At 39.8% G+C, this 24,904-nt stretch overlaps 2 protein-coding genes across 2 annotated transcripts; both read left to right on the top strand.

The window, feature by feature from the left end:
• Nucleotides 1–1,989: 1,989 nt before the first annotated feature.
• lyplal1 (lysophospholipase like 1) lies at nt 1,990–8,776 on the top strand. The gene is made up of 5 exons (XM_056761640.1): nt 1,990–2,087; nt 3,414–3,513; nt 3,618–3,787; nt 7,901–8,016; nt 8,119–8,776. Exons 1-5 carry the CDS (start codon nt 1,997–1,999, stop codon nt 8,338–8,340), a joined length of 699 nt encoding a protein of 232 aa, XP_056617618.1. The 5' UTR covers nt 1,990–1,996; the 3' UTR covers nt 8,341–8,776.
• Nucleotides 8,777–16,547: 7,771 nt separating this feature from the next.
• LOC130432372 (uncharacterized) lies at nt 16,548–17,721 on the top strand. The gene is made up of 2 exons (XM_056761705.1): nt 16,548–16,986; nt 17,049–17,721. The coding sequence occupies exons 1-2, from the start codon at nt 16,847–16,849 to the stop codon at nt 17,719–17,721; spliced, it is 813 nt and encodes a 270-aa protein (XP_056617683.1). The 5' UTR covers nt 16,548–16,846.
• Nucleotides 17,722–24,904: the final 7,183 nt, after the last annotated feature.

The raw sequence follows: 24,904 nt of genomic DNA, 5'->3' as shown, positions 1-24,904 counted from the left end.
ATCAATCAAAGAATTCGGAATGTTCATCTGTGGATTCAAACATCCAAATCGTTTATGTGACAGTCAAATATTGCTATGTTTAAATAAAAACATTTTTAAACGGTTTCAGCAGCAATAGCATAAACAAACGTTATGTGGCCCAACGTCCGGCATAATAGTCCGCGAAGAATCTATAGCTGTTGAGTAGTTTCAATTTAATACAATTAATATACAATTACATATTAATATTATAACCAAAGTTATTTTATAACCAAACACAAACTGGAAGTTAACTTTGGGCCAGCGCGTGCGTTCAAAGAAACTGTCAAAAAATATTCAATTTGATATTTAAATTTACTGGGTTTAGTGGAAATTGATAACCAGTTTTTGTAACAAAAAAGTACACAATAATATACTGTTTGGTATATATTATATAGTCATATATTTGTGAAAAATTATTCATCGCGGTTCTTTTTGTTGGTTCCATGCAGTGTATCCACTTTCTCAAAAGCTTAATTGTATGTAATTTCTCCAATCAGAAAGATAAAACACCTTCTCTTTTTCCAACATGAGTAGATACTTACTTGTAAAACATGACAGGTTTGAGTGAAGAGTCTATAATCACAAATTTCAGAAATGTTGAAGTCTTGAAACACGAGGAGCTAGCTGAGTTTGTGTTCCTTTATGCCATACAAAACAGAAGTGCATAAACAGAATAATCTGAATAAGCAAAATAAGCACATTCACAGCTGAGTTACCTATAAATAAACATTTCTGAACTTGCAAACGATGCAATCAAATGTTAAACAAGGGTGGATGATAGTAAAAAATGAATGTTTTAACACTGTAAAGCAGTTACAGTATTTAAACTATTACATAAAAATTACACCAAATAACAACATTAGTCTAACAATATCTCTCAATGTTATAGATCCATCAGTAAACTCCCTATAGAGGGCAGACATAATCAGACAGTGTGATTCCAGATTGATTTAACATGCAAGTCATATGACTCTGGTAATTTGTCAGTATTGGAGTGAGGCACGCACATATATATAACATAGACTATCCCTCCCACATTGTGAGAGAAGGTGGAAAGAGGTGAGATTTAGGACGCCGTTTGTGTGGTCTTAGGCTCTCAGAGCAACTGAAACATACCAGAATCACAATGAAACGGCACTTAGTTTATAAAAGATAAGACTCAAGTATGTGTTTAGGGGGACTTGTGAACATCCACAAAATTTCTATGGCCGAATTATGTTGCTTTCTCTCATACAAACTGTATATATTCTTATCAGGATTTTTTACTGTAACAGTCAATGGTGAAAGGCTGGAGATTATAAATGAATTGTTCCAAAACTGTTCCCCGAATTGTTCATTTTGGTAAATAAGTACAAAGGCTGTGAAAGAAGATCTAAGAACTCCTATTTAATTTCAATTGAAAAGATTATTGGTAGTAGCCTAATAGTAAAGTTGTAAGGACTAGGCTATAAGAAACATGTAGCCACACTGGATAAAATTAAGGTATGTATTATATGGGAACTTTATGATAAAGGTTGAATTTATTATAAAATAAAGAAAAAGGTTTATTGCCTTGCCTTGCCTCATGTAAAGTTTTTTATATAAATGTCAGGCCTTGAAGGTTGTTGTCACCTTTGTGTTCATGTTTTATGTGATTCTGTACAATGTAGTATTCATTTAATTACAGTTTCTATTAGTCAAAGCACTGGTTTGATATTGTTGCTCGTGATCCTGGACAATTGATCAGTTCACACAGACGAAAGTTTAGTTGAAAAGCCACTAACCCCAGAAACTGAACACTCACCATTGTGGTGCTTACTAAAAGAGTAGGCCTACAGAGTAAAGTTAACCCACGTTTGCTTCTATTGCTGAAACAACAAACTAATCTGTCACTTGCGGAGATTCAGTGCGGTTTGGGCTTTCCTCACTCGTCTCGCATGCATGAATGTGATCTGTGACGTCAGGAATACTGAGGGAGTATCGCGAGAAACGTCAGATGAATATGGCGGCCGCAGTTACGCTACAGAGGAATGTCGTGAGTCAAACTGGAAAACACACCGCGTCAGTTATCTTTCTTCATGGTTCAGGTGATTTTTTCATAGATTAAAATATTTATCATGTAAACGCATTGTTATCCAGATAGCGAGCAGATACTATTAAAAGGGGTTGCGTGACGTCTAAATGCCCAGATGAAAAACAATGGTTCATAACGCAGGAGTTTTGAGACGCGTTTAAAAACATGGACTGCATTTTCAGTTACAATTTGCCCCTTGTTATGTCATTATGCAAACTTACAAACGTAGTGTTTATAGTGAGGTATACTGCGTTTAGAGGACGCCCGGCTGTAACCACACAGCAACCTTTAGAAAGGCAGAAAAGTGTGCATAGTTTTAATACAGGGCAGGGAGTGACTGACTGTTGTCCACACACTCTCCAGTGTATATTTCATAGAGTTGTTCCTAACCCTATATCTACCCACAACACGTAAATGCAAAACAAGTATAAACTCTATTTTAATTCACGGTATTTCAGGACATGAAGTGGAAACGATACATCATATAAGTAAAACAAATTGTGTTGTTTGCATCATTGTTGCTCACACATGTAGTTTAAAAATCCCCAAACAACTCGTATATCTGAATATATTATGTGCCATGTACATTTTGTGCGTTGAATTCAAACAATGCCTGAAATTATGTGAGACATGTATTATTACTTTTTAAAAGTGTTTGACACCAAACTTGTAAAGGTGAAGGATAAAATTGGCCAAAGAAGTCCAATGGATATTGATTGAAGGGACTTATCAATATCTAGGAATCCAATTCATAAACTTGACTCCAGTAACATCCTGGGAGACACCCAGAACTCCACAGCATCATGATGGTTTTTGGAGCAAGCACCATTCACATGAATATTTGTTCAAATACAAAATAATCCACAAAACATCCACATTCATTTTATTGATGTAAATACTTAACATGTTCCTGATGTTTTAATGAAGTTTATTTAACTAAATTCGAGAGGAGCATGATAATGTAATCGAACCAATCAGTGCGGAGAAGACGCAATATAACTGTCTCGCGACTGTTTTTGCAGCATCCCTCCTCCACCCCATCGCCTCACTCTCTACTGGCATCTATCCCAGTTAAAGAGGGGGGAACTCGGGGTTCGGGCCAAAATTCCAAGCTCGGGGCCGTCCCCTCGGACAGAACGCAAAATATGCTTTATTTTATCAGATTACATGTTAATGCAAACTTGTGAAGTGTAAATATGCTTCCATGTAATATGGTTATTTCACAAAATGCATTAACACAGTGATAGGTAAGTTATTTAACATGTATAAACAGTAGGCTAATATAGTGTGATGTAAGAAGGATAGTAGCGTGAATATGTTTTTCTCTCATTACATTAAGGAGACACCGGGCCAGGATTACTTCGATGGGTTTGTGATGTGTTTGGACAAAACCTGGCATTTGAAAATATTCGAATGATTTACCCCACAGCATCAGCAAGGTAACCATTCTTCTAGATAGAACATTTAAAAAAATACTAATTGTTATATTTCAATTTGCAGTCTCTCTGACAGTCACGTTGACTGTTTTTATTTGTTGTTTTAGGCCATACACGCCTATGAAGGGGGCTCAGTCTCACGTGTGGTTTGATCGTCACAAGATTTCTCAGGATTGCCCAGAACATTTGGAGTCTATAGATTCCATGTGCAGTAATTTAAGTGCCATTGTCCAAGATGAGATCCGAGCAGGAATACCCAAACACAGGATGATTATTGGTACGGTGAGATCTATTTTAGTTTAACCCCTTTCTCCTCCCATTTATTCTGCATCTATCTTTCCCTTCCCTATTACTTTCTTCTGCCTTACACACTCCACTTGTTCCAAATTAAGCAGAGTCTCAGACCACTGCTCATAACTCAATCCTGCGTTGTGTAAAATGAAGGGTGAAACTTATCAGGTTTCCTGTTCCTTTCATATGTTGCCAGAATGGGCCAAAAAGAATTTCTGGATGATACTCTGGTTTCTGCTAAGCTTTATCTTAAAATATTTGAGTTATCGGGTTCACAAATATATCACAATGACATAAAAGTGCCAGAAGATCATTCAGTATAAAGGATTATTCGTATATATCTGGTAAAATCCCACACGTTAAATGTTCTTGCCTGAGTAGATATTAAAAGGAGATTAAAGGATTAGTGACCATTATTTAATTTTTAATTTACTCACCCTCATGTCATTTGAAATCCGTATGACTTTGCTCTGCGGAACACAAACAGATTGATTTTATTACATCAGTTGTGTTGTTTATGCTACATCTAACAGAAACAGACCCCCCAGAGAATAGCATACTGTTTGTGGATGATGTAGCAAAAACAACACTCATAATGTATTGCTACTGTATTGAATTCACCTAACTGTATATTCAGTTAAATGATTTCAATCTGTGTCTGGATGGAACTCTGTTTCTTTAAGAATAATTCCTGGAAAAATTGGATGGAGCAATGGAACAATTTCTTTAAGATTTCCTTTAAGGAAAAGTATCCAAAAAGTTAAGCGAACGAATACCATTCCAAAGCAAAGCAACTATGACTTTCTCACTTGACTAAAGAATTTATTAAGAATTTCCTCGCCATTCTTTTCCATATAATGAAAGTAAATGGGAATTTACTCTACAAAGTTCCAAAATGAAAAAAGGATCAAAGTCAGTCAATAACGACTCAAAAGGGATAGTTCACAAACAAATGTAGATTCTGTCATCATTTACTCACTCTCAAGTTGCTCCAAACTTGTATATTTTTTTTGCTCTGATGAACACACAAAAAAGGAAATTGGAAGAATGTGCATAACCAAACAGATCTCAATTCCATTGACTGCCATAGTAGGAATAATAAATACTATGGGAGTCATTGGGGGTGGAATCTGTTTAGGTACTAACATTCTTCCAAATATCTTTCTTGGTGTTTAGAAGAAAAAAGAAATTTATACAGATTTGGAAAAAAATCATGTTATTTTTGTGAAGCCATACGAAAGAACGGACTAAAATTGAAGTCTGCTACTTCTCTTCGACCCTGGATGACACAGGACAGATAGGATGTTCCATCATTTTTTAAATATGAAAGAATACATATTTGCAACCACATGATGACGAGTAGATGATGACAGTTTTAGTCCTTCACACCCAACGCAACTGTCAGGGTGGGGTTAACTGAACAGCCATTAACATATGAGTGGCCCAAAATAGTTGTAAAATGTGAAAAGTGCAAAAAAAGGCTTTGTGTGAAAAGGTTCTGTGTGGAAGGACAGAAAACCCCCTGAACTCAGTTCCAAAGAAACTGATTCAAAAAACACATGTTTCTGTGAGACTGCTGAAATATTATCTTCCTAAATCATAACATTTTGTCATTAACTATAAATACTCATTGGAGTCACTCTACACGCCGGAGAAACAAAGTGGTCTGTACGCTGAGTCCACTTCTCAGGCTGACGGACTGACACGCGGCAGAACTTTCCATGGAACGGCCGTAGGATATCCAATCGTTTACGTGTTGGAATTAATGGGAAAAGCCCTGCTTGGTGGCAAACACGCATGTGTGGAATTTGTAGCCAAATAGCAGTGGGGTGTAGGAGCTATGTGGAGTTTAATATTGGAACAGAGGCAATGTTTAACACTCTCTTTGAGGAAAAGTAGCTGACAATTTTGGTCAAATGGTAATGAATTTGACCTGGAGACATAAAAATCATATCTGTTAAATTGTTAATGAACATGTGAACTCAATCCACCCTCTTTCTTAACATGGCGCCTCCCACCTGTACTGACAGACTGATGGGTACGTTTACACTTTCCCAGATGTTGTGCCCAGATGTGTAAGATTAAGCACAAGCTTGAAAGAAAACTTGAGAGATTTCATGATGTGGAACTAAAGACTAGCTTTCATCCGTTTTTATGTGATTCACGGCTTACTTTTTACCTTACTTAACTTGAGCAGAATAGAGATTTTAGACTGCCCTAGCCCACATTGAACTACACACACATTTTATATCCTCTTCAGGTAAAGTTTAGTAGAATCTTCGCACTGCCAAGTCTTCTCAAACTGATGATAGTTTTGCATGCAATCATTATTCACTGATCATTTTCCCCTCCACTGAAGCTCTGAAATCTCATTTGCACCCGTGTTCAGATGAAGTAATGGCATGCGGATCCCTTACACACACAGGCATGGCTTAAAACTAGTTTCCTGCCTAGACTGCATTTTATAAGCGCACTACTGATGCGAACAATATACCCACATACAATTAAGCATCAAAACATTCCTGATAAAAATAAACATAATTTTTAATTTTAGGGTATTTGCGTCAACTGAATTTAGCATTTTCGACAATACAAACATGTCAGTCTCTATATTATCTACACTTATGTATTGTGGATTATCCCGTTCCTGTTCTTCTGCTCCCTGTGTTTTGGATTTATCATTTGGATTATCGTTGTCTGGTTTTTTTTTGTCCCCCTTGCGGGAAGTATTTTAGTTTAATTCCTTGTTTTGTTTGGTACTGTTTTCACCATCGTGGGTTTTGTTTTCTCTTACAATAAAGTATATTTGTTAACCCTTCAACTGCCTGCACTTGGGTTCTGTCCACCGCTCTTGACACAAACAGATCTAACCCCCATTGACTCCCAAAATTACTATATATTTTTTTTTGTTCTGTTGAACACAAAATAAGACATTTGAAGAATGTAGGACAGCAAACTGTTCTGGGGCACTTTTGACTACCATTGTATTTTTACCTACTATGGTAGTCAATGGGCGGCCAAAATTATAATATTATTTATAAAAATATCTAAGAAAATACATTAATGGTGTGCACCTTGAGACAAACAATGAAAGTGTCATATTTTAAGATATTTTAGGGCAAGTTATTTTCAGTTAAGAAAGACATGGGGTATAATTACCCCAAAATGAATCACATTCACCATTTGATGCACATTAACACACCCGTTCAAATCTCTGTGAAAGCGTTGAAATAACACACTTAACGGCACCTTTTACGATTTTAAATGATGAAGTTGACACCATTGATACTGTTTATTGCTAAAAGTTAAAATTTAGGAAAAAACGTGCACTGAGAGGGGGACCGACCTATCACAACAGCCAGCCTGAGAAGCGTAAGCCTGCTGACATGGTATGGGTCTGACCAAAGGCATAACAAATACCAAGACAACCGCGTTGGCCAATTTGCTCTGTTGCTGCTCTGTTTTAACAGTTCCGTATGACAATAAATACATTTTCAAGTCTATAACCATCTTTAACTGCTGCAAAAACGTTCTGCGTACTCCACGTAAATAGAAAAATATTCAAATTAGTTGAAAAATGAGAACGATGTTATGTTATTTTCCAGAAAACAGCAGCTCCACTGTTGACTCGTATGTCTTTATAGTCGGCATTTGCCCTCAACAATTTGGCATGTCTATGGGTGGGACATCTTCACAGACGCTCTAAGCGGGGAACCAATCACAACAGACCTGGTCAGCTTTACCAATCTGTGCGTTTCGGATGGAGGGATTGTATATGGACCGGAAGAAATCCAGTCCTTTTGTGGAAGAGGGACACCGGTGAAAATAAACTTGAAATATGTGAAATATACAGCGTTTTTTGTTTTAGAAACATGAACATCAATTGTTAATCACCCAAAAAACATAATCAAAGCCTCAAAAACAGCAAAAGAATGCCCCCTTTATATGTTTAGTTTACCAATCAAGTTATGAGACAATTTACATCATTTGTAATGATTAATTACACATAGTTTTGGTTTATTCGTTTTATTTAAAGTATTACATTTTCAGACTGCATGGTCAGGTGAATGTTTTTTGACCCACTGGACATTTCTTCTAGGTGGCTTCTCCATGGGTGGAGCCATGGCACTGCATATGGCATGCAGATATCATCAGGATGTAGCTGGTGTCTTCGCTCTGTCCAGCTTTCTTAACAAGGATTCAGTTGTATATCAGGTAGTTCATGTCCTTATATAATATGAGCAATATTTATTTATGCTCATAATATTAATATTATTGATGCCCAATAAATATTTGTGTCATATTTACATTTCACAGGCAGTAGAGAGTTCAGCACAACGCCCCCTACCTGAGCTTTTCCAATGCCACGGCGCAGCGGATGAGCTTGTTTTCCATAGCTGGGGTGAAGAGACAAATGCTCTGTTGAAGAAAGCTGGCCTCAATACGTATTTCCATTCCTTCCCAGACCTCAACCATCAGTTGTGTCGGCAAGAACTGGAGTTACTACGATCCTGGATCCTAAAGAAGCTTCCTCTTTAGGGCCTTGTCAATGCTGGACAGTATCCACTGCTTTTCAATATCCCACCTACAATCCAAGGAGTACTTAATCACCCAGGGGTCTTGCTCTCATGTAATTTTCAACTCAAACGACATTCTTCTGTGATACAAATAAGATGCTTTTAAAGAAGATCCTGGTCAGCATTTTCCATGTTAAACTGAATGAGGTGTAAAGCTCAAAAATAATCATATATGTGGTCTTTTTAACTAACAGCAACATGATAGCCTTGTTTAAGGAAAATGCTAAAATGTATAATTATGCTTCCACACAATATCTATATAAATCTATTGTATCGCTCAGTCATATAGACAAAAAATGCTTTTGTGCTATTTTTGATTATTTTGGCCAATTTGATTATTTTGCCCCAGTGCTCGCTCTATTGATAACTAATGAAGTATTTCTGTTATGTTTTTTAAACTTTGTTTCTGGTTTGTGCATTGTACACGTTGGTATCTATGTTTATTGTGCGAAATCATAATTTGTTCCGTCATTTGTGTGCGTAAAGGTAAGTTTTTATAGCTAAAATCCTTGATTCGTCTGCATGAGTTTCACCACAAGACTTGATTGTGCACATTTTATAGCCTGTAGCTCCATCCACTTTAAAGTTCTCAGTAAGGCACATTCTGTAGGCTTTGATGACTGTTCCATGGTGTCTGGTTTGGCCTGTAGCATCTGTGGTCAGGCTAAAGCGGCAGGTACAGCTATCGCACCGGAGAGAAGGAATGCCACTCAGCTCTGTGGTTTGGAGCCGGAATCCGGTTTGTTTGGCACCCTTCCGTTTCCTGGAGAGCGAAGTCGCTCTTGCTCCCGTTCTACCCCCTTTTTCCCCTCGTCATTATCTTTCTCTCTGTGCAATCTGCTGAACATGTGTTTTGGAGGTTCGCACTGTTTACTTGGTTGCCTTCAAAGAGTAACACAGATCGCTTCATTAATGATTATTGGGAGAAAGTGGTTTGCAAGTTCAACTTGTTATGTTCACAGTTATGTAGATGTTCTGCTTGGGTTGTGTTGCAGGGATATAGTCCAAGACAAACATACACCATCTGGGCATTAAGTGGGACTTAATAACTGTGCTAAAAGGCCTTAGAAATACATTAAAGACACTGTAAAATGTTTGATGCAGGCATTGGAAACAACATTTGGGATGTGATGTCCTAGAATCTGAATGTATTCCAAACATTTTGGATTTTAACAGCACAAGGTTCACCTGGATCCGTAATGGGCACATATACAGTAGTTGGAGGCTGCAGTCAGGAAATGTGTAAACTCACATCTGCTTAATGGCAGAAAAAGTAATTCACCATCCAAAAATCCAGATTCCACATTCTGAAATAAGCTAACCTCAGAAACATAGACACATGAATTTTTAAAAGTCAGGTTTTAAATTCCCACTATTTGCATACATCAGACAGTCAGTCAATATCAGTGAGGTTTTTTTGTATCAAAAACAGTCATCACATCGTAATGTATGGCCTTTTTCCACTTTCTCTGCCCATGTGAATGAATCGCTCCATTTTGGTGTCGCTTTAAGACGAATGTTAAATCACACTGTTAGGTTTGGCAAGTGAAATTATAAATTTGCATATGAAATAAGTATCAACACCCCCACTAACACGTGTACAGTAGCTTTGAAACCTCTGCATTGTAAATTATACCAGCTGGATAAATACAGCCATATGTTTGAACCAGCTTCAGCTCCACAACCACCAAAATTACAGCAGCCTAAAATACATCACTCTACACACATGTGAAACTAGTACATTTAGGGCTAGAACAATGAGGGGCGGTTTCCCGGACAGGGTTTAAGCCTAGTCCCAGACTAATTTAAATGTTAGAAGTTTCTTGATCTAAAACAACTTGCAATCACATATCTTAAAATAAAAAAGTGTGATGGTTGTGTCTCGAGATGTACACCAGTAATGTATTTTTGTAAATTATGGTTTTAAAAATGACTTAATTATCATATTTAAACTAAGGCCTAGTCCTGGTTTAAACTAATCCCTGTCCGGGAAACTGCCCCTGAGACACTCAAGTGTTTTGGTGAGAATGCTTAAAGGGAAAGTTCACCCAAAATTCTGTCATAAAATACTCACTCAGTTGTTTCAAACCTGTATACATTTATTTGTTTATTTATTGGGCCCCATAGACTAACATAGTAGGAAAAATTACAATGATAGTCAAAGGTGCCCAAAAACTCTTTGCTGTCCTAAATTCTTCTTTTGTGTTCAGCAAAACAAAAATAAAATAAAGTAATTTTCCTACTATGGTAGTCAATGGGATCCAAGAACTGATTGATTGTTGGCATTCTTCCAAATATCACCAGAACAAAGACATTTATACAGATTTGAAACAACTTGAGTGATGACAGAATGTTTATTTTTGGGTGAACTCTCCCTTTAAAGTAACTTCGAAGTACATTTGGTAAAAATTGTAGTAGATAATTAATGACAAACGTGAAGTTTTAATTAATGCATCAAGCTGTATTTTAGCCCCTTTAGCAAGTGTTGAACAATAAGCCATGTATTTAACACAGTATCAGCAGATGAAACATAAAGAAAATATTGGGTACTTGTGGCCTCATTGTCAGTCCAATATAACTGCTTTAATTCCATCAATGCAGTTTTCTGCAAAGTCTGCATCATATTGTAAGTGGTTACCACACAATCATTGCTGAAGTGGTTGTCCTGTATCATCAATAAACAAACTATAGTTAATTCAGAATGCATCTGCCAGAGTTCTTACCAGGTCAAGAAAATACGATCACATAACCCCAGTTTTATCATCGCTTCACTGGCTACCCATTTAGTATTGTATTGATTTTAAAATTATTTTAATTAATTACAAAGCTTTAAACGGTTTAGCCCCTACTTATCCGAGCTTTTATCCCGTTACAACCCATCACCCTCTCTAAGATCTAAAAACTTAGGACTTTTGATGACACCTAGGATAACTAAATCCACCAAAGGGTTTCAAGCTTTCTTGTACGTAGCTCCTAAACTCTGGAATAGCCTTCCTTATACTATTCGAGGGTCAGACACACTCTCCCAATTTAAATCTAGATTAAAGACACATCTTTTCAGCCAAGCTTTCACTTAATGCATAGTTAATGAACAGCTGCTACGCTAATTATTCTCCTTCTGCCTCCGCCTCGGGATGCCCATCCCGAGGTAGGAAGAAATTTCGTCAGGTCCAGATGATCAACATATGCGCATCCCCACCCAGAGATTATGCCAGCTACAGCTACAGCTGCAGACTGACTGACCATCCCAGCTCCATCTAAGGCAAATCCACCACCACCCAAGAGAAATACGACCATCGGACCATCCCAGCTCAGACCACTACATTCCCAACCAAGAGCAAAGACGGACTACTTGTCACATTAATGCTGAAGTTACAATACTTGGTATTTAATGCTAAATTTACATCACATGTCAGCAGTTTGAAGTTATAGCTGCATTCAGTGGCCCTGATTGGTGGTTCCTGGGTGGGTGTTTGTGGGGAGTGAGGGGGCTCGTTGGTTGTGGGGATTCATCTGCTGGGGCTCTATGGGTCCGGTTTGGCCTTGTTTTGTACTTGATGTCGCACAACAGAGGAATAAAGTTACAACATGCCATTACTATTTTCCCTGGTTGTTCCTGTTTTCTGGTGTCGATCATGGATTGGGACCGGTTAAACCTGCACGGTTTTCGGCGAGTGGGGCTGCAGATGGTAGGCTCTCCCTCTTCCTTGTGGATATTTGCATGGTGGCTTTTAGTCGGGGTCACTGAGTGCAGCTATGACACGTCAGAGGGGCGCTCCCGGCTGAGCCTGGTTTCTCCCAAGGTTTTTTTTCTCCATTAATCAATCATTGGAGTTTGGGTTCCTCGCCACAGCAGGGCAGTGTTGGCTTGGTCACCGGGAGACTGCATTTATTTATTAATTTATTAATTAGATATTATTTATTCGAATGATCTTGCTTGTTCTATAAACACCATGCGCTGTGCTGTGTTTTACCTTTTCTGTTTTTCCTGTTTGCCCCTGTAAAGCTGCTTTGGAACAATGCACATTGTGAAAAGCGCTATATAAATAAACTTGAATTGAATTGAAGTGTACAAAACAATATGTACTGACAGCATCAGCTTGTATTTGAACTTGAATAGTTAAATTATGTAAAAACCGAATCAATATCAGGTACCATTAGCACCACAAAAGGGAACATTGCAGATCCTTATAATGCATTATAAATTGCTATGGGAAAAAAAATCTGGCATGGTTTGAAATGCATAAGATCCTATTCAGAAAAAGTCCAGAAAAGGAACTATGACAAATAAGTTCAAATTAACTTGCGGTAATGGCTGTACCGAACACCCATTGGAAGGGGAAACTGAATAAAAATCTGCTGACTCCCTGCATTTGGATGATAGATTACGAAGACATTTGTGTGCTTGCAATTGTCAGTTTACACAGTCAGCTGGATTTTGCTAAATCAGTCTTTAAACAACAATAAGAAGTGCATCAGACATTTCTTTCAATCTGGCAACACAACATATGCTGACCACAGAGGCATCTCTTTGGAAACTCATATTGGGGTCCAAACCTTTCCTCCTTTGCGTGTCCATTTATGAAATATTTGCTTTCATTGCAATAAATAAAGTAGTTTCAGCAGTATTTAACATTTCTTTTAAATTTGATTTATTTTTATTTATTGCATTATTTCATAAAAGTTTAGAAAATGCAAAAAAATCCACAAATTTCATCTGGTCTTATCATAACTAAACAAAAAAATATTTGTATTTCACTTATTTTCTGATCGTTCTCTATCCAACTTATGAACTGTATATCTGATTTTCTTTTGGCAATTGGGCTGTCACGTCTTTCTTTGCCAATGGGGCCTGTTAAAGTTCTAAGACTCATGTAACATCTTGCACTGTTTAGTATAATTTGAGGTTTTCAGTCATCCTACATCAGTATGCAATCATACAAAAAAATTCAGTATGTTTGTATCAAATAATATCTACATTTGGGCTTCATTTACATAATTGTAACTTAAACTCACATCAGAGGAAATAATTTTGAAATGTATTAAAACGCATCCCTACTGTAAGTCACACAAAATGTTCACTGCCTATTGACACTGCTGAATGTTTTTTGCTTCGTTTTTTTGCATCACATTCATAAACATTGCCGGCGAGGCTGGGTATGGAGGAAGAGAAATTACTTAAGTATAAATAAATAAATTAATATGTTAATACACGCATAAATGCATAAATTAACGAATAAATAAATAAATACATAATTAAATAAATACAAGCATAAATAGATTAATATATGCATAAATGAACTGTATAAATAATTAAATCAATAAATAAATGCCTAAATAAATAAATGTCAAAAATATAAACTTTGTACCATTTTTTGTAATACTACATTTATTTCTGTATTTCTACATTTATTTATTTATGTGTTTCCTTGTCCTTATGATAATAAGGTAGGCGGTCCTATTCCTCTCTCGAAACATGATTAGTCAGCTCTGGAACCGCTGCAGCTAGTACTAGCCCTGTTTAAGATGGCGGGTGTTTTAAAAATGATTGCTAATGATTTACGATCATTTGCAAATATAATTGATCTTCAACCTAGCGACTAATTTCTGTTTCGTTTGGAACGAAGATGGTTTAGTTCTGTTAAGTGATGATATTGTGGCTGGAGGGGAAGAGAGAGAGGATAATTGCATGACTACGCCACCCCGGGAATTGGCCGGGGACCCACAGGTACCCCGAATACCAAAAGCACACAGACACGTAGTGGCTGAGACGGGTATCAGACAACGAAAGAAATGTAATATAATTTATTCAAAAAAACACATTCAATATAAAATACAAACTAGTGTTTAATATATTAAAAAAGAATCCATCAAGAATATAAAACAACATTATACAAGCACACACTCATCAACTACGAAATGAATGATTTGTTCTGCCTCCAATACACAGCAAAGACTCCGGTTCCTGTCCCAACACAGCACCACAAACTTTTGTCGTAAACACTGCAAAACAACCGAATCACCCCAAACACAAGGGATACTGACAAACAATGATCCCCCAATTCTAGAAACAAAAACAAAAACACAAGCATATAAACACATACACTAAGGGTTGTCGAATACAATTATCAAGTATCAAGTGCATCTCGTGGAAATTAACTTTAATCAAAAGGGTGAATATTCACAGTTGATTTTCTCCATTATGTGTATTCAGTAGCATTTATCTGATGCAACAGAATCATAAATTCTCCAACCAGCGACATGACTGTAACCCTCCCTGGCCCCATGGTTTAGACCCAGACCTAAAGCAGCTCTCTGTAATGGTCGATACAATGGAACCAGTATCTATCAAACAGGGTTTTGACACACCCCCAATATTTACAACCAGGTGTGGGCATGAGGAGACTAAATGAGACACAGAAACGCTGTAATGAAAAATGCGGGAGCCATTTATAACTGAGGCTCTGCAGTCCGGTGGAAGCAGTTTTACGACTGATTGGGGAAGTTAGATCTAACTGGCCTTAAGTCGCGAGATGACAGGTTAATCTGGGAATGATTTGGAGAGCCAGAAGATCAATGTTGCTAATTACACTCCCAAGCAAAAATAACCGGGCTGCTGACAACGTTGGCAAAAATCACAGAACCGGAACTAGGGTCGCGAAACTGGGGATTTTGGCTCCAGGCAAAAGCTTGAGAAAGCTGATCAATCTGCTGTTGCTCTCGATTCAGCATGTTCCGTAACTCACCCACTTCTTGTGAACGATCCCCCTGTTCAGAAATTACCGACGTATTGCCTTGAACCCCATGTTGATGTCCCTTTACTAGAGGAACAGATTGACCTCACCACCTGGCGTTCCCTCGCTTTCCCAGCGGATGGCTTCCCCTCGCACTTCCAATAGTGTTGCAACAGGCTGGCGCCTACCAGTTGTTTTAGTTCTCGGCGTAATGCATTATCTAACACACCTTCAAGAAATTGATCCCTTACTACAACATCTGCATTTGAAATGGCATGTGGTGATTGCTGTCTAAGTCTATCAAATAGACCCAACAACGCCAGGGAAAACTCTTGCAACCTTTCTCCCTCCAATTGTTGCCGTGAGTAAAAGGCCTCTTGAAGCGCAATATACGACTTGGTGCAACCATATAATTCACGCAATGCTGAAATAATCCTTTCCGTACTGTTTTTATCGATGTTTGGTCGATATTTAATTCCGTCCCGAGCCTCTCCTGCAAGAAGCTTGTTCATCAGCTGTCATTTTCCGCATGCGCATACAAGCCTGAGCTTCTTCGACCCACTCTTCAATGCCTACTCCTGACTTATCATTAAATTAAGGATAGCTGCGTTCTCGAGGACATCTCAAGTACCAAAATTGGATTCACCGTAAAAAGGCGCCACTGGCCGTGACGCACTACTAGAGGCTGCGATAGGATCTATCAGCTCCACTGGCGCCTGTTCCTGTAGCAGTCTCTCATTATCAGCATTCAACTGGGCCACAAGATCTCTCATTTCCTGCATTTCAGCCTACATCGCTAAATACTATAAAGGGGTACTCAACAGACAAATCTCCACTGTATTATCACTAAAACAAAACAAACACACAAAAATAAATATACATATATATATATACCCTCCATGGTTGGGGGTTCGATTCCCGCTTCCGACTTGTGTGTGTGGAGTTTGCATGTTCTCCGGGGGTTTCCTCCGGGTACTCTGGTTTCCTCCCCTGGTCCAAAGACATGCATGGTAGGTTGATTGGCATCTCTGGAAAAATTGTCCATAGGGTGTGAGTGCGTGAGTGAATGAGTGAGTGTGTGTGCCCTGCGATGGGTTGGCACTCCATCCAGGGTGTATCCTGCCTTGATGCCCGATGACTCCTGAGATAGGCACAGGCTCCCCGTGACGCGAGGTAGTTCGGATAAGCGGTAGAAAATGGAATGGAATATATATATATATATATATATATATATATATATATACATATATATCCCTGTGTCCGCACCTGTACAACAGCCACCACCCTGCCGCACTACGCCAAATGTGGAGGAGGGGAAGAGGGGAAGACAGAGAGAGATAATTGCACAACTACGCTACCCCGGAAATGGGCCAGGGACCCACAGGTACACACCTGGACCTCATCACTTCCTGTTTGCTGAGAGAGCCTGGTTTGAGACAGAGCTCCGTCAAACTTTTTCTAAATATATCGTTTATTCCTGTTATTTCTTAATATTTATATTGTAAATTGATAACTCACAGAGGGTTAAACCTATCCTTAAGTGTATCCCATACCAAATATCGTCATATAACGCACAGATAGATTTGTTTTATACGATCATTCTCTATTAGCACTCAGGCTGTTAGCATTCCCAGCCTTTAGTTTCTGAATATTGCCTTTACTGCTTAACTCACTGTTCTCATTATGACACCGCTAATGATTCAGATATGTGTTTAACGTTACCTTTGAGTGCAGATGATGAATCTTTCTTCGCACTTCAGTCAGAACTGGAAGTATTGGAGAAGCAGATCCACGATCTACTCGAGAGGCAAACACGTCTGCGAGAACGTAAAACGGCGATGGAAACATCCCGGGCTGACGCTCGCAAAGCTGCGGTAAGTGTTCGACGTGATTGTAATACTCCTATCACTTCTACTCCGTGTGTTTCTATGCACAGAGCCCAGGCTTCAAGATCACGACGAGCCGAAATGAACTTCACTCCTGCACCTGCACACACACGGCGGAAGGCGAAATCCAGGACCGGAGCGATGACCTCTCCCCCACCGCCACGACCGGTCTTCGAGATTTCTACGAGAAATCGCTTTGCCGCCCTCTGCGAGACGAAATCCAACGCTGTGGTCATCGGAGACTCAATCGTCCGGAACGTACGTGCCTCCTTCAATGAAGGTAAGGTGCGCACTCACTGTTTTCCTGGCGCCCGTGTTCTCGATGTGTCTGCGCAGGTAACTGCGATTCTGAAGGAGGATGCAAGAGTAGGAGCCGTAGTTCTGCACGCGGGGGTGAATGATGTGAGAATGCGGCAGTCGGAGATCCTGAAGAGGGACTTCAGGAGTCTGGTCGATACTGTTCGCAACGCATCGCCCACGGCGAGGATCATCGTAACAGGGCCGCTTCCAACTTACCGACGAGGGAACGAAAAGTTCAGTAGACTATTTATGCTTAATAATTGGTTAATGTCATGGTGTATTGAACAGAAGCTGCTTTTTGTAAATAATTTTGATCTGTTCTGGGAGCGACCTAGGCTTTTCCGCCCCGACGGGCTGCACCCCAGCAGCATTGGAGCGGAAATTCTGTCTGACAACATCTCAAAGACGCTACGCACCATTTGACTAGTAAGTACAAATTTTAACTACAGTCTGTGTTCTTCTCACTCAACTGTTAAGAATGTTACTGTTAAGAATGTTACTGCTTTCAAATGCATAGAGACTGTGTCTGTCCCCCGAATAATACAACCAAATAATAATGTATTTAAAAGTCAGAGAAAAAATCTTATCATGATTAAACCAAAAGACAATATATTTAATGAGCAAAACCAACGCCTAAAGTTTGGGCTACTTAATATTAGATCATTAAATCCAAAAGCAGTTATTGTAAATGAAATGATCACAGACAACAGTTTTGATATACTTTGCCTCACTGAAACCTGGCTTAAGCCAAATGATTATTTTGGTCTAAATGAGTCTACTCCTCCAAGCTACGGTTATATTCATGAGCCACGTCCGGTTGGTCGAGGTGGTGGTGTCGCAACAATCTTTAGAGACTTTCTTACCGTTACTCGGAGAACAATGCATACATTTAAATCATTTGAAATGCTTGCGTTGAACATAACAGTTCCAAACAAAAGTAAAAAATCATTGGTCTCTCTTACATTGGTTACTGTGTATAGACCCCCTGGGCCTTACACTAATTTTCTGATAGAGTTTGCAGACTTCTTATCGGATCTATTGGTTAACGTCGATAAAGTACTGATTGTTGGAGATTTTAATATCCACGTAGACAGTGCTAACGATCCATTAGCTGTGGCGTTTAAAGAACTACTATACTCTTGTGGTGTAACACAATACATCAATAGACCTACTCATCGCCTTAATCATACCCTAGACTTGATTATATCTCACGGAGCCGATCTAACCAATATCGATATTATACCTCAAAGCGACGATGTTTCCGATCACCATCTTATAATATGTACACTGCGCACTGCAGAAATCAGTTGTATATCTCGTTATCGACAAGGTAGAACAATCACCTCAACTACTAAAGATAGTTTCGTAAAGAACTTGCCAGATCTGACTTCTCTAATAACCTTTCCAACGAATATAAAATTGCTCGATGAAATGAACAGCAACATGGGCACTATTTTCTCTAATACATTAGAAGCGGTCGCACCTATGAAGTCAAAAAGGATAAATGAAAAGAACATAGCACCATGGTATGATAACACCACTCGCGCCCTAAAAAGAGAAATGCGTAAACTGGAGCGAAAATGGAAACAAACCCAATTAGAGGTCTTTAAAATTGCATGGAAAGAGAGTGCAAGCTGTTACAAAAAGGCACTAAAAGCAGCAAAAGCCGAGCACTTCCGTAACCTCATAGAAAATAACAAAAACAATCCAAGGTTTTTATTTAGTACAATTGCTAAATTAACAAACAAACAGACTCCACCTGACCTGGGTATTCCGCCGCACCTTGGTAGCAATGAATTCATGAATTTTTTTACAGAGAAAATCGAAATAATACGAGACAACATAGCTAAAACCAAACCTCCAAGTTTGTCGGAAGAATTAGTTTCAACCGTCACCCAAAAAGAAAAGCTAGAGTGTTTTTCTATTATAAATCAGGAAGATTTAATTAAAATTATTGCAACATCCAAACCGACGACATGCTTATTAGACCCCATTCCGACTACTTTATTAAAAGAGTTACTACCTGCTGTAATTGAGCCCATTTGTAACATAATCAACTCGTCTATTAATCTAGGACATGTCCCAGGACCCTTTAAACTGGCTGTAATTAAGCCTCTTATCAAAAAAACAAATTTAGACCCAAATGAACTTGGAAGCTATAGACCGATTTCAAATCTCCCGTACTTGTCTAAAATACTAGAAAAAGTAGTGTCAACTCAACTGTGTACCTTCCTACAAAATAATGACATGCACGAAAAGTTTCAGTCTGGCTTTAGACCGCATCACAGCACTGAAACTGCGCTCGTTAGAATTACAAATGACCTTCTTATTGCTTCAGATAAAGGAAACATCTCACTCTTAGTCCTGCTTGACCTTAGTGCTGCTTTCGATACTGTAGACCATAAAATACTACTAGATCGTTTACACCATTATATCGGTATTCAGGGACAGGCACTGCAATGGTTCAGATCTTACTTAACAAACCGATATCAATACGTCCATTTAAATGGGAAATCGTCAAATCTTACGCAAGTCAATTATGGATTACCTCAGGGATCGGTTTTAGGACCCTTGCTTTTCTCCATATACATGCTGCCCCTCGGCAACATTATTAGAAAACATGGAATTAGCTTCCACTGTTATGCAGATGATACTCAGCTATATATCTCATCAAGACCAGATGATTCCTTTAAGCTATCCAAACTGGCAGAGTGCATCGAGGACATAAAACATTGGATGACTAGTAATTTCCTCCTTTTAAACTCTAGCAAAACAGAAATATTACTTATAGCACCAAAATTAAGTAAACCAAATATCTCCGATTACAGCCTGCAAATTGAAAGCTGCACTGTTACTCCAACAAATACAGTTAAAGACCTAGGCGTTATATTAGACGGCAACCTGTCATTTAAAAATCACATCTAAAATATCACAAAAACAGCCTTCTTCCACCTTAGAAATGTTGCCAAATTACGAAATAGTTTATGTGTTGCAGACGCAGAAAAGCTTATTCATGCATTTGTGACCTCAAGACTTGACTATTGTAATGCTCTACTTAGTGGTTGTCCTGTATCATCGATAAACAAACTACAGTTAGTTCAGAATGCAGCTGCCAGAGTTCTTACTAGGTCAAGAAAATACGATCACATAACCCCAGTTTTATCATCGCTTCACTGGCTACCCATTAAGTATCGCATTGATTTTAAAATTATTTTAATTACTTACAAAGCCCTGAACGGTTTAGCACCTACTTACTTAACCGAGCTTTTATCACGTTACAACCCATCACGCTCGCTGAGATCTCAAAACTTAGGACTTTTGACAATACCTAGAATAACAAAATCCACCAAAGGTGGACGAGCCTTCTCATACGTAGCACCTAAACTCTGGAATAGCCTTCCTGATACTATTCGAGGGTCAGACACACTCTCCCAATTTAAATCTAGATTAAAGACACATCTTTTCAGCCAAGCTTTCACTTAATGCATAGTTAATGAACAGCAGCTACGCTAATTATTCTCTTTATTCTCTTTCCGCCTCTGCCTCGGGATGCCCATCCCGAGGTAGGAAGAAGTTCCACCATGTCCAGACGACCGACAGATGCCCATCCCCATGCCCATCCCGAGGTAGGAAGAAGTTCCACCATGTCCAGACGACCGACAGATGCCCATCCCCAATTTGAGATTACACCAGATACAGCTGCAGACTGACTGACCATCCCAGCTCCATCAAAGGCAATTCCACCAGCTGCCAAGAGAAATATGACCATCGGACCATCCCAGCTCAGACCACTACATCCCCAACCAAGAGCAAAGACGGACTATTTGTCTTATTTATGCTGAAGTTACAATATTTGGTATTAAATGCTAAACTAAAATCACATGTCACCAGTCTGAGTGCAGCTATGACACGTCAGAGGGGATCTGGCCCTCCCGGTTGAGCCTGGTTTCTCCCGAGGTTTTTTTCTCCACTAATCAATCATTGGAGTTTGGGTTCCTCGCCACAGCAGGGCAGTGTTGGCCTGCTCACCGGGAGACTGCATTCATTCATTTATTTATTTATTTATTTAGAAATTAAAGTGGAGCGTAAAGCTGTCTCGACACATCTTCATCTCTTGTCTCCTTATTTATTGTTCTCCACAATTGGTGACACCGACCCGAGTTGGATACGGCTGAATTATGTCACACCACAACGGCAGTGAAAATGCTGCTGATAGAGGCGAGGCTAATGTCGATGATACCTGCGCCGCCTCCGTCAAATTACCGGACTTTTGGCAGCACAACCCACGGCCGTGGTTTCAACACATCAAGGCTCAGTTCCAGCTGAGAGGAATAACACAGGACGTTACAAAATATTTCCACTAGTAGCAGCCTTGGATGCCTCGACGACAGCCAGGGCTATGGCGCTGTTAGAGGCTCCTCCGGTTGACGGCAAATACAACACACTCAAAATGTTCTTGTTGAAACTTTTTGAAACCTGCTGTCTCTGAACAGCCTATGCGACAGCAAGCTGTCTGAGTTAATGGAGAGGATGTTAGCTGTGCTGGGCACAGCGGATCCCTCATTCCTTTTCGCCCACATTTTTCTGCAGCAGCTTCCAGTACCCGTGGACACCACGCTGGCCGGTTCCCCCCTACCTTCCTCCAGAGACTACCGGGCGCTGGATGTGGAGGAAGACATGATTTTCCTTGCCAACTAGCAGCAAGTTGACCATGCCCTGTTGCCTCCCCAGCACACGTCTGCCCCACTTGGCCCCCCTGGGGAAGACTTGGACACTACAGCTGCCGTGACGGGCCACCGACAGCGTGTGGTCGGGTGGTGTTATTACCATTCCAGGTTTGGGGCCAAGGCCAACCACTGTCGCCAGCCTTGCAGTTTTAGAGCCCAGGGAAAAGCCAGGACCGGCGCTCATTAACAGCTATGGGCGCAGGCAGTGAATGCAAGCTGTTAATCTTAACTGACACCTTGTCCGGCCGGTGGCTGCTGGTTGATTCTGGGGCTCAACGCAACATCCTGCCCTCGACGCCTGTAGACACTATGGCTGGCGGGCATGGCCCCCCGATGGTATCCTTCGTATCTATGGCACAAGGTATGTGGAAGTGTGTTTCAGTGGGCGGCGCTTCGGCTGGGATTTCATAAAGGACTGTTTTGTTATAACCAGTTGCCGTTTGGGATTGCTTGGGCTCCTGGAATTTTTCAGAGGGCAATGGACCAAATATTGCAAGGGAAACATGCATTGTTATCTGGACGATATTCTGGTGACCGGGTCAGATGACAAGCAACATCTCAAAAACGTGGACACAGTACTGAGCCGTCTGAACGAATTCGAGTACTTGTGACTTATCATTGACGCGCATGGTCTTCATAAGTCACCGGAAAAGGTCAGAGGAATCGTGTTCACACCTGTTCCTAAGGACATTACACAGCTAAGTTCATTTCTGCGACTCTTGAATTACTACTGTCGTTTCATCCCAAAATTAGCTTCGACGTTTCCTCCTCTCAATGCTTTGCTGTGCAAGGGAAAACAGTGTAAGTGGACGGATGAATATGGAGATACATTCAAAACAGCGAAAAGGTTGTTGTTGTCACAGAGTATTTTGACGCAGTACAACCCACAGTTAAAGTTACGTCTGGCTTGCGACGCATCGTCATACGTTGTTGGTGCCATCATCTCACACATTCTTGCTGAGGGACAAGAAAAGCCAATTGCTGTTGCTTCGAGAACTTTGAGTTAAGTCGAGCAAAATTATTCCCAAATTGAAAGAGAAGCCCTTTGTATTGTTTTTGGAGTACGCAAATTCTACCAATATTTCTGCTGTCAAAAGTTTACATTGTTTACAGACCACTGTCCATTGACAACCATCTTCAATCCAACGAAAGCCACTCCATCCATGGCAGCAGTGCGGTTGCAGTACTGGGCTTTGTTGCTGGCAGCCTATGATTAGGATATCCAGTACAAAGACGGTGCACACCAGTGTTATGCAGATGAATTATCCAGGTTACCATTGCCAGCCACACCTCAAGTAAAAAGGGACACAGTGGAGGTATTTCAGGTAAAACAGCTGTAAGCTCTACCAGTTCTGTGTGCAGACGTTCGTAAAGAGATGATGACAGAGCCTATTCTGTCTCAAGTAATCGAAATGGTAGCAAATGGAAAATTTCCACATTCATCAGATGGAAATAGTGTGCTTGCCCCCTATGTGGACAGGAAGGATGAACTGACTACCCAGCAAGGTTGTCTCATGTGGGTTTGGAGAGTAATCATCCCTCCCAAGATACGATGCAGGGTACTGGCTGAACTACATACTGGACATCCAGGTTTCGTAAGGATGAAGGAGGTTAGCCGTAGCTATGTCTGGGGGCCTGGTATTTACAATGAAATTGAACAGTTAATGAAAACCTGTCAGACTTGACTGCAGACACAGAACGCTCCAGGCCCCTCCGATTACACCCATGGAAATCGCCTTGGCAACGCATACACGTGGACTATGCAGGTCCATTTGAAGGACACATGTACCTGGTGATAGTTGATGCTCACTCCATATGGCCTTAGTTATGTGTGATGGATTCAACTTCTTCCACCAAAACCATTCAGGTGCTGAGAACACTGTTAGTCGCTTTGGACTTCCAGAAGTCTTGGTCAGCGATAACCAACCTCAGTTCACCAACGAGGAGCTTCCGACATTCCTCAAGATCAACGGTGTGAAACACAGGTTCAGCACCCTTCCATCCTGCTACAAATGACTTGGCGGAACACATGGTACAGACAGTAAAGCGTGCACTACGTTGTTCAAATGGATCAATGTCTATTCAACAAAGGCTAGACACCTTTCTGTTGGCGTATTAAAACACACCACACACTACAATAAAATAATCACCTGCCATGTTGATTCTGCATCGTAGACTGCGATCTCGCTTTGATCTGTTGAAGCCTAATATTGCCTCAGTGGTTACAAAAGCTCAAGACAAACTGTGCCAGCGACGGCACATTCATATAAAAGAAAGAACATTTGAAAAAGGTGACAAGACACTAGTTCGTGATGACCGACGGGGAAAGAAGTGGATGCCTGATGTAGTGTTAGAAAAACAAGTCCAGCGTCGTATACTGTTGATGTGGGACTTTCAGTTCACTGGTTGAGCAGATTTTGGCACAAAAGGATGTTAGTGACAATGGAGATGAGACTGGTCCAGAGACTAATGATGTTCCTGAGAGGAATATGTCAGATCTGTGTGAACACCCAATGTCTGAGAGACATCAGACATGTTGATAGTAATGTTGTTGACATTAATTTAAAAGGAAAGAATACAAAGATATTTAGTTAACAATTCTTATGTATGTTTATTCACAGTTCAGAATTTTTTGAATATTACAGAAGCCATGACATTGTAATGAAATTATTCTATGGTGTTATGTGTGTACATGTTGTCAAAAGAGAAAAGGTGTTCATGTGTATTCTTGTTTGTGCTCATGTTTAAATGTATATATACAACTACACTAAGTGGGGAGGAATATGTGATGTATGCATATATGTAGTTTGTGTGCAGCACACGAGAGCGCTCATTGTTCTTAATGTGTGAATGTAAGGCTAGCAGAATAAGTAGAAAAC

The sequence above is a fragment of the Triplophysa dalaica genome, chromosome 12, assembly GCF_015846415.1.
Source record: "Triplophysa dalaica isolate WHDGS20190420 chromosome 12, ASM1584641v1, whole genome shotgun sequence".
Taxonomy (NCBI): domain Eukaryota; kingdom Metazoa; phylum Chordata; class Actinopteri; order Cypriniformes; family Nemacheilidae; genus Triplophysa; species Triplophysa dalaica.
This window is presented reverse-complemented; position numbering and strand designations above follow the sequence as displayed.